Genomic DNA, 11,589 nt, shown 5'->3' with positions numbered 1-11,589 from the left:
CCTGAGAGAAAATGCTCAAGATAATGATTGATGCATATGTAAGTCCTTCTGGTCATATATCATGTATCTGAATAGTTGAATGTTACTGTTATTTTTATACAAAGAAAGTTACCAGTCATATATATACATATATATATATTTTTAAAATCATTGTCATCCATTTTGACAATAATGGAAAATAAATCTGAAATAGACAATTAAGAAACTTTTATCTAATTCTACATGCATTCATGAGATATGTAATTCTCACTTTAGCTCAATTGATAGTTTAGGGTGAATTGAAACTTCACTTGGTCTTCAAAATGATGCAGAATACATTGATGGTAGAAAGATATGACTGTAGGATATAGAGGTAAGCATTTGCTCTGCCTCTAAATATTCATATCCACACCAAAATGATTAGATTTACTATGTTTGCAAAAAGCATGACTAGCTTAGTTACAGAAATATAGGATACATCATTAACTGATAAAAATGAAAATTCTACATTATTTATCCTGGCCTATTATCTTTAGTATTTAACATAATATAAACTAATTATTACTTACCTTGTTTTTATTTATAAATATATCATAGTTTTACTATAATACTCATTATCTGTTTTTAGCAGTGGTTTGGAGCTAAAATATGATATTTTCTTATCATAGAACTGTATTAAAGAAAAGAAATCACAGAATTTAAAATTCTCACATTTGGAGGTCATTAAATTTTAAATGGAATTTTACCTAAAATGAAAATGAATGAGAGCAAATGCTTCTTAACTGTATAGGTTTCTCTGTCTTATGATCTTTTCATTTTCATGTGTGCTGTTTCTTATGTGTGTATGTCTCTTTGTTGATGTAGGAACTGAAACATGAATAATTGATATATAGGAATGTTTGAACCACTTAAATAAGGTAATGGCTTACATGAAATTGTTGTATACATACTGTTACTTGTAATGTGGAAGGTCAAATGTTCCATTTAAATTAAAATATCCCTTAGATACATATATATGCTGTAGGTTATTCGTAGTATTCTAATACTGAAGGAAAAGATTTTTGGATATTATATTGGAAATGTGTTAAACTGAATACGCTAGTATAAAATGATTCATTCTCAAATATCTCAATTTTTTTTATTAAAGCTAAGTTCTCTTCCCCCACCTTACATTTTTAAATCTGGAGACGCAGTAACTTACCTGTTGGGCAGTGTTCTTGTATCTGAACCCTAGGTACACAGCATTTTATTTTCCAGGGGACCTGTGAGGCTTTAGTCTCTGAAGCTGCTTCCCTTAGGCTTTGCTGTGATTATTTATGTTTCTGGTACTAATTTTCCCCTGGGAATACACTAACAACATTCGGAAAGTCCTAACTTAAAATTATTACTGCCATCACATTGATCCCTGTTAGGAGTAAAGCTGCTAATTATTTTAAACACTACATATATTAAATATAATCTAAACCCTCCTCCGGTATAAGCAGAAATCTAGTGAAATTCAGCTCCTCACTTAATCAGTTCCGTTATATTGCTCACTTCTGCTTCCTTTTTGAAACCTTCTCCATAGTCTCCCATTAAAACACACTGAGGAATTCACTTTATTTTATTAAAAATTTAATATGCTACACAGTTCATACATTAAGAGTAAATATTTTGGCTTAAACTGTCACCAGTATCTAATTTCAAAATATTTTGCATCTCCTCAATAAGAAATATCCCCACCCCTTTAATGATTACTAAATAATTAATCAGTGTCTGAGACTTTGAGTTTGCCTGCTCAGGACAGCATATGTAAGCAGAATCATATTGTATTGTGTATGCTTTCTCCAGGCTTCCTTCACATGGTATAATGTTTGCAAGATGCATCTATACTGTTGCGTGAGCTGGAATATCTTTTTTTTTTTTTTTACTATTGAACGTTATTTAATTTTACATATATAACACGTTTTGTTATATAATACATTCACTAATTTTTGAGTAGTTTGGCCTCTTGCCACATTTCATGGAATCTAGGATTATATTAAATTCTCTGCACTTGGTACTTTCTTATTTCTTTTGTTGCTTTCTATTAAGAATATTCCTAAAACAGTTAAGGCCTTAGAAATAGAATTTAATTTATAAGTTTATATAGTTCCCAGCAATAAAATTTGCCAAATTAGTTGCTTATTAATAATGGTTAAACATCTTAGGCTATTTCATGTGGTGACTAAAATGAAAATAAACATACTCTGGCTCTGAGAATTAGTTTCTACTAATTCAATATCTATGTGTAAGATTGAATCATCTAAGAATTTTTCAACATATAATAAGTATTCTAATTGATTTCAAAATCCTTTACAAAGCTGTACTAATTAAAACAGCATGATATTGACACTAAAATAATCATTCAGAACTTTGGAAAAGAACAGAGTCCATAAAGAAATCTACCTATCTCCGGTCCACTGTGCTTGACAAAGGTGATACTAATTTTTTCCAAAGTCTATTTTCAGCTAACTTTATATTCATAAGATTAACCATGAGTAAGTCTGTACAAAATCATCACATCTCACAGTGTCAACTTCATATATATCTATAGATTACCTTTTAGGTACACTGTTAGTTACCCCAGATCATGGAGAACTTATGGTATTTGTCTTTTTGGGACTGGCTTATTCCACTAAGTATGATAATTTCTAGCTACATCTACTTTGTTGCAAATGACAGCATTTCATTTCTTTTACACAATACTTAATCCAGCCTTCAGCTGATGGACATCTGGGTTGATACCAAATCTTAACTATTGTGAATTGGGCTGCAATAAACACGGTAGTACACATCACTCTATCATATACTAATTGTCATTTGAGTGAATTCCAAGTGGGATGACTGGGTCATATTCTAGGTTTATATTCAGATTTCTGTGTATCTCCATACTGTCTTCCACAGTGGCTGCAACAGTTTATATTCTCACCAATGGTGGATTAGGGTACCTTTTTCTCTCCATCTTCATCAGCATTTGTTGCTTGATGATTTTTTTTTTTAAGATTTGTTTTATTTATCTGAAAGAGTTACAAAGAGAGGCAGAGGCAGAGCATTCACTGGTTCACTCCCCAGATGGCTGCAATGGCCAGAGCTGAGCTGATCCGAAGCCAGAAACCAGGAGCTTCTTCTGGGTTCTCTCACATGTGTGCAGGGGCCCAAAGACTTGAGCCATCTTCTACTGCTATCCTAGGCCATAGCAGAGAGCTGGATTGGAAGAGGGGCAGCAGGGACTAGAACCGGCGCCTATATGGGATGCCAGTGCTTCAGGCCAGGGCATTAACGCGTTGCACACAGCGCCGGCCCAGCTTGTTGATTTCTTTATGAGAGCTATTCTAACTGGAGTGCAGTAAAACCTCATTGTGGTTTAGATTTGCATTTCCCTGATGCCTAGAGATCCTGAGCCTTTTTTTATGTTTCTGTTGGCCATTTGAATTTCCTCTCTTGAAAAATGCCTGTTAAAATTCTTTGCTCATTTCTTAACTGGATTGCTTGTTTCATCACTGTTGAGTTCCTTGAGCTCTGTATGCATTCTGGATATTAATCCTTTATCAGTTGCTTCATTTGCAAGTATTTTCTCCCATTCTGTATGTTCCCTCTTCACTTTGCTGAGTGTTTCTTTCGCAGTGTGAAAGCTTCTCAGCTTGATGTAATCCGTAATCTTGTCTTTCAACTTTGGCTTTGATTGCCTGTGCTTCTGGGCTCTTTTCCAAGAAGTATTTGCCTATGCCAATATCTTGCAAATTTTCTCCAGTTCTCTCTAGTAATTTGATGATACCAGGTTGTAGTTATAGGTTTTTGATCCATTTTGAGTGTTTTGTTGTTGTTGTTGTTTAAGGTGTAAGTTGAGGCTCTCTTTTCATATTTCTGCACATGAAGATCCAGTTTTCCACCATTTGTTGAAGAGCACCATTTATTGAAGAGACTGTCCTTGCTTCAGGGTATGATTTTAGCTACTCTGTCAAAGATAAGGTGGTTGTATTGCGTAGGTTGACTTCTATTCTGTTTCTATACTGTTCCATTGATCTACACATCTATATTTTTGCCAGTACCAGGCTGTTTTGATTATAACTGCTGTGCAGTATGTCTTGAGATCTGATATAGTAACTCCCCAGCTTTGTTATTGTTCTATAAGATTGCTTTAGCTACTCAGGGTCTCTTGTGTTTCCATATGACTTTCAGCATCATTTTTTCCTTGATTTGAGAAGCATGTTCTTGGTATTTTGATTGGGATTACATTGCCTCTGTATGCTGTTTGTGGTATGGATATTTTGATGATATTGATTCTTCCAATCAATCAACATGGAAGATTTTTCTACTTTTTATGTCTTCTATTTCTTTCATTAATGTTTTGTAATTTTTATCATAGACAACTTTGACTTTTTTGGCTTAATGATTCCAAAGTATTTAATATTTTATAGCTATTTTGGATGGGATTGATCTTATTAGTTCTTTCTCAGCGATGGCATTGTCTGCATATGCTAAAGCTACTGATTTTTGTATTACTTTTATATCCTGCAACTTTACCAAACTCTTTTATGAGTTCTAATAGTCTCCTAGTGGTGTCTTTTGGGTCCCCTTTATATAGAAACATGTCATCTGCAAAGAGGAATAGTTTGACTTCCTTCTTCCCAATTTGTGTCCTTTTCATAATGGCTCTGGAGAAAACTTCCAGGACTATATTTATAGCAATGGTGAGAGTGGGTGTCCTTGTGTGATTCTTGATCTTAGTGGGAATGAATATTCTTTCAGTACCCAGAGACCAATTAGGTAGTAGCTAATCAAGACATAACTGGATAGGTCACATATTTACAAAGCAAAGATGAACATGCACAACTTTTCCTTTCCTTCTTTGTTTCTAGCTACCTCCAAATGTCTCAGGGACGCTAAGCTCCCTGTGCTCTTTTCTGTGCTTTTATTCCCACCCCCTTTTTATTGTTTACTCCACTGGGACACTGCAGGTTCATCAATGGTCCCCTGAGTTCTGATAAGACTAATACCATTCCTGGATAATTGTATGTTGTTTTCCCTGGGAGAATGTTTTATACCCTCAATGCCACCTTGGTGACATCCTTCATGTTAAGTCACTGCATTTGGGTCTGAGAATCAAAGAGAGAAAAAGGAAGCAACCCCTCATACTTTGTGTAATGGTAAAGGAACACAATTTTGGCTTCCCAACATCACAACTTTAGAATCTGCTCTATTTTTATCCTAAAAATATCAATTTTATACCAAAGAACACAATACTAATTCCATTAAGTTTGTTATTTGATTATTTTTTTAAAAAAAGATTTATTAATTTATTTGAAAGTCAGAGTTACACAGAGAGAAGGAGAGGCAGAGAGAGAGAGAATGGTCTTCCATCTGCTGGTTCATTTTCCAATTGACTGCAATGGCCAGAGCTGGGCCGTTATGAAGCCAGGAGCTAGGAACCTCTTCTGAGTCTCCCAAGCAGCTGGAGGGTCCCAAGGACTTGTGCCATCTTCTACTGCTTTTCCAGGCCATAACAGAGAGCTGGATCAGAAGTAGAGCAGCCGGGACTTGAACCGGCACACATATGGAATGCCTGCACTGCAGTCAGTGGCTTTACCCCCTAAACCACAAGGCAGACCCTGCTACTCGATCTTTTTAAATGTTTGTTCTAGTAAGTTAACTGCAAAAGAGTTGGAGGTACTAGTTCTGGTTAACTAGTTCTGCTTAACTATAAAGAGAAAATGTCATTGCTGCTAAGGAGAAAGTTATAGAGTATACCTGGAATGCATGAGAACTTTTGGTGACTAGTATTTAACACTCTTACCTATTAGGAAATGGTAGAAAAGTTCACCGATTAAAACAGAAATAAAATTACTAATTAGGTAGATATTTCATTAATCACAGCAGCTTGGGTCACTTCCTTATACAAGAAGTATAATAATAGCAGGTGAGACGCTCAATGATGTGAAATACTGTGAAATAAATCATGGAAAAAAAGAAAATTTTATATACTAACTATCATTATATGACCAGAGCTTGAAGCAATTACTGCACTATTTATGAAATATGTCTCCCCTTTCTTTAATATGCATGTATTTATAGACATGTTAGCAAGCAGTTTCTCTGTTCTTTCTATTGCCCAACGTCCTAAAATGAGACAAGGTAAAAGAAATGGTTAAACTTCTATCTCAATGTTTCCTATCGATAGGACATCAAAGGTGAATTGTGGCTTAGGTATCCTACATAACCGCAGATGAATAATAGGACCCATTGCAATTTGTGTATTTTTTCAGTTATATATTTATGTGTGTATGTATTATAAATACACTTTTATTAAACTTTATTTGAAATTTAAATACAGTTAAAAGGGATGTATGTTTATGTCAAGTTAAATAAGTTGATTCTTTTGGTTGTCACTTGTAAAGATTTTAATGATTGAACAATAATTATGTGCATAAAATATTGATTACTGAAACAAACTTTTTCCATGTTACATAGTATCCACTTTCAGTTTTCAAATGTGCAGTCCCTGTGTGGTTTCCTCCATAACACTGGATTGATCTCCCCATGAGCATACAGGTAGTACCAGGTGACAAATTGGATGGTCTATTTTGTATTTGTGATGAGAGATAAGCTTGTCACATATTTTCAGTAGCACTTTGGTGTATCACAATAAAAAGAGTGAAAAGCATGTAATTTGCATTTTAATTAATCTACAGTGCTCAGTGTGCAGATTAGAAAAGGCTCCCAAATTATCCTGCAGAGATTTTGTGTAGAAGGTTACCAAGCAGGTATTAAACTGCACTTTACAAAATGCGCTTGCTTTTCTATTATAGCTTTCCTATCATTTATGCCTCAATTCATCTTCTCATATAATATGCAATTTAATTCATATGAAATACCACACAAACACATTAGTGCTTAAAACCCCAGGCATTACTTCTAGCACTTAACTGTCTGAACTCCTTTAACCATCCAACAATCAATGATGTAATTACTATATTTTCCCGATGTTATAAAAAATTTATTGAGACAAAAATTTCAAGGAATCTCTTCAATGTACCAGCCACTAGCTACGTACAGACGTGCTATACAAACCATTACAATTTGGCTTCTGTCCTTATCCAATAGTCTACAAGTGAGTGAGATTGGCTACACGCGCACACATACACACACAATTTGAGGTGTTTTACAATAGCCTTCAGATGACACAATACTTTTATCATAAATTTCACTTAGTAACCATTGAATGATGATGTACTATTTAACAGCAATTTTTAAATTGTATCTTGAAATTATACAATGCTTTTGACATTCCACATGTATTTGGTTATGTTGAAAGTACATTTGTTTAAATCTCTATTGTGTGAAGTTGAGCTTGTGCTGGTAAAGTTGCTCCAGGTTCACAAATCTGAGTTGGTGATTGTAGAACTAGATGAACCATTGATGTTGTATCTCATGAAGAATCTACCTTAGATTTTAGAGCCCTTTTAGCTGCATCTTTTACATCTTTATTTCTCAAACTGTAAATCAGCGGATTCAGTACCGGGATGATAATGGTGTAGAACACTGAGACAATTTTATCATTGTTGGGAGAATACAGGTAGCTGGGTCGGGAGTAGATAAAGAGGAGAGTACCCTGATAGATGGCCACGGACGTCAGGTGAGAGGCACATGTAGAGAAGGTTTTCTTCCTCCCACTGGTGGAGCGGATCTTTAAGACTGAGAGAAGAATGAAAAAGTAGGAGACAGCGATGATGATGAAGCAGATGACTTCCACTGAACTGCCATAGGTGGAGAGGAGCAATTCATTTAGTGATGTATCTGTACAAGACAGCTTAAGCAGTGGCGGGAGGTCACAGAAAAAGTGATTAATAACATTTTTGTCACAATATTTCAGAATAAAGGCGAAGGACGTGTGGACCAGGGAACTCATGTTGCCTCCGATATATGACAAGACAATCAACCATATACAGATGCTCCGAGACATCACAACTGTATACAGTAAAGGGTTGCAGATGGCCACATAGCGGTCATATGCCATAGCAGCTAAGATGAAGGACTCTGTATCTGCAAAAGTACAGAAAAAATAAAACTGGAGGGCACACCCATAATAGGAAATAGTTTTGTTCTCTGAAAGGAAGTTGACTAGCATTTTGGGAACAATGACTGATGAATAGCAAAGGTCTACAAGTGAGAGATTGCTAAGGAAAAAGTACATGGGGGTTTGAAGGTGAGGATCCACTCTTATTAACAGTATCAATCCAATATTGCCCATTAATATCATACCATACAATAACAGAAATACAAGGAATAGGACAATCTGCAGTTCAGGACGAGTTGGAAAACCTAATAGGATAAATTCAGTCACCAAGGTGTAGTTCTCGCCTGTAAACTCCATCTTCTATGTTTTCCTTTGAAATTCTAGCATCCTAAAATGTTATATTGATGGAGAGACAAAAACAATTAGATATAAATATTGTTTTATTGACTTATAAAAGCAAACAAACAAGCGATCAAATTCTAACTTATTCCAAGCATAAATTCTGAACTTTATCTCATGATTTAATGGATATCTGATTTCATGGTTACAAGTTTTATTTTATTCATTTGAGTAATGACTCTATGCATAATCTTCCATTGGACAGTTGGTTTTGTGTGCATGGTGATCATGTCTGATTTGATGTAACTGTTCTTTTAAGATTTACTTATTTATTTCAAAGGTGATGTTACAGAGAGAAGGAAAGATAGGACACACACATAAAGAGAGAGAGACAGAGAGAGAGAGAGGGAGGGAGGGAGAAGGAGGGAGAGGGAGAGATAGAGATCTTCCATCCACTGATTCATTTTCCCAAATGCCTATAATGGCCGAGGCTGAGCCATAGTGAAGGCAGGAGCAAGGAGCTTCTTCCGGGTCTTGGTGGCAGGGGCACAAGCACTTGGGCCATCTTCCTCTGCTTTACCAGGCATGTTAGGAAGAATCTGGATCAGAAATGGAGCACCGGGACACAAACTGGTGTCTGTATGGGATGCCAGTGTCACAGGTGGCAGCTTAACCCTCTATGTCACAATGACAACCTTGAATTTCCTTAACTTTTTTTTTTTATTTGACAGGTAGAGTTATAGACAGTGAGAGGGAGAGACAGAGAGAAAGGTCTTCCTTCTCTTGGTTCACTCCCCAGACGGCCACTACAGCTGGCTCTGCGCCAATCCGAAGCCAGGAGCCAGGTGCTTCTTCCTGGTCTCCCATGCGGGTGCAGGGCCCAAGCACTTGGTCCATCCTCCAATGCACTCCCGGGCCGCAGAAGAGCTGGACTGGAAGAGGAGCAACCAGGACTAGAACCTGGTGCCCAAATGGGATGCCGTTGCCTCAGGTGGAGGATTAACCAAGAGAGCATGGTGCCGGCCTCTCCTTAACTTTTGTGCTCCAAATATTAAAAAAAAAAAAAAAAAAATTGGTTGAGAGCATTAACACAAGTAATAAATAAATTTTAAAAATCTCATGATTTTCTTGGTTACTTCTTCATTTATTAAATATGCCAGTGACAGCACTGGTGACCTGTTAAATCTCATTTAGTCATAAAAGCCACCCTATGACACAGTACAGGGAAGTCTATTGGTGATATTGTTTATCACTTGCTGAAACACTGTCTTGTGTTATTAAGTTACAGAGTGTGAATGGGATGAAACACTGAGGCAGTAGAGTTGTTCATTTATCCTCAATTTCCCTGCTTTTAAAATAATCAATGCGTTTCGAAAAAATAAAGAATTGTTTAGAGCTGGGGAGAACTTTGTTAGAGTCCTGTCTTCATCATATGGAGGCTTTGTAATCTTCAATTTAATAAAAATTATACTGTGCTGCACTACAGTCAAAAATTATTTCACAGTGCTTCTATGTTGATTCAATTATAAAATCATTTCTCTATCTACGTGTCTATTCATCCTTCTTGTGTTTTTCATGTATTGTTCTGTAGAATCACTGACAGAAAGTAAAGAAAAAATAGTATGAGCAACAGCACTGCTTTCTCTTATTCTTAGTTTATGACTAGAGCTGTTATATTTACAACTGCTGTCACAAAATGCTTCTAGTATGTAACGCAATGATTCAGAAATTTGATGTATATATCAAAACAAATTACTGAGTGGATTGTTAGAATTCTCCTACAGATAAAAAATTAAATAGAAAATTTAAGATTTAGGATTGTTTTTCCTTCTTACTGTTTAATTCTTACTGGAGGGTGAAGCTTATGGTTATAAAATAAAATGAAAGTATGTCATTGTAAAAATTAAAGGAAAGAATAAGAATGGAAGGAGGAGGGAGGGTAGGAGTATGGGTGGGATGGAGGAGAGGGTGGAAAATATCACTATGTTCCTAGATCTACACATCTGAAATACATGAAATGTGTTCACCTTAATAAATAAAATGCATTATTGGAAGAAAGAGACCTGGAAAGTTACAAAAGATTTAGGACGTGATGAGCACAGGATTGGAACTCTTGACCTCACTCCAAAACCTCATGATATACTGGTTCTCTGTTAACAAGACTTTTATTACCATATATTTTGGGTGAGGGAATTGATAATGAGAATAACACCTCAGCAATTGACAGGTGTAATTCAAATTCAGGTGTGTCTAAAGGCAAAGTCCAATAGGAACAAGCACAAAGTGACCAGGACATTAACACTGTGACTACTCGGAGATAGGCTGAGCTTCAATGGATGGCTGAAAGAGGAAATATTTAAATATTTCCTGAAAAACCAGGGTAATTACTTTTGGGAACTTGGTGTTGATTATCCCTTCTAATAGTCTCAAAAGTATATTTAGAAAACTAGTAAAGGAAAAAAGAGGCATGAAGGTAGAAATAGAAGACAGTGAATATTGTGTTCTTGCTTTAAAGATAATTAATACAAATATCTAATAAAAATATCATGATCAATTTTTTCTCAAACATATAACAAAAAAATTGGGTTAGATAAGATACTAATTCAAACTATTAGATAGTTTGAACCGTGTTCAATTTAATTGAACTGTGTTCAATTCTCTTACTTGCAAGACAAACCATGTTTAAACAAGTGATGCTTTACATTTCATAGAAGCTATTTCAGAAAAAGTAACACCTGATGGATTATGTATATTCTGAATGATAAATGTGTTCTTGCACTTATTTGTACACTGTCATAGGTCCACAGAAACTGGTTTTTCACACCACTCACACCAGATTGGACTATGTAATAACCATAGAATCTACTTACCAAGGAAGGTGCCGTTTTCTATGGCTTTGATGAATAATCTCACCAAGAGAACCAAGCGCTTTTACATACCTTTTCATGTCATTAGGGACCTAATAATTGAAGGATTACAAATATGCTCAATTCCAAAAGACACCAAGGGAATTGTTAACGGTATGTTGTTTTTGTTATCTTTTTCCAAAGCACATCGGTGATTAAAATGGAAATATGATTGTGTTAAATAGAAGAGATAATGTTCAATCTCAATAGTATTGGGGTTCTATCTCTATATTTTAGCTCACACTTGAAAAAAGCAATTTCAATGTTTTATATTTATCATCTGCAAAGTAGTATTTTAATATATGAAATCAAGCTTTCCCTTTTTTTGAC

The 11,589-nt window shown here is 35.4% G+C and overlaps 1 protein-coding gene across 1 annotated transcript; it reads right to left on the bottom strand.

Annotated features, from left to right (window-relative positions):
• Positions 1-7,426: 7,426 nt before the first annotated feature.
• On the bottom strand, positions 7,427-8,371 carry OR5I1 (olfactory receptor family 5 subfamily I member 1). The gene has a single exon (XM_008270974.3). It carries the CDS (start codon positions 8,369-8,371, stop codon positions 7,427-7,429), a length of 945 nt encoding a protein of 314 aa, XP_008269196.1.
• Positions 8,372-11,589: the final 3,218 nt, after the last annotated feature.

The sequence above is a fragment of the Oryctolagus cuniculus genome, chromosome 1, assembly GCF_051225735.1.
Source record: "Oryctolagus cuniculus isolate XC-2025 breed Fujian yellow rabbit chromosome 1, ASM5122573v1, whole genome shotgun sequence".
Taxonomy (NCBI): domain Eukaryota; kingdom Metazoa; phylum Chordata; class Mammalia; order Lagomorpha; family Leporidae; genus Oryctolagus; species Oryctolagus cuniculus.
Note: the sequence above shows the minus strand (reverse complement) of the source record. Positions and strands in the feature narration are given on the sequence as shown.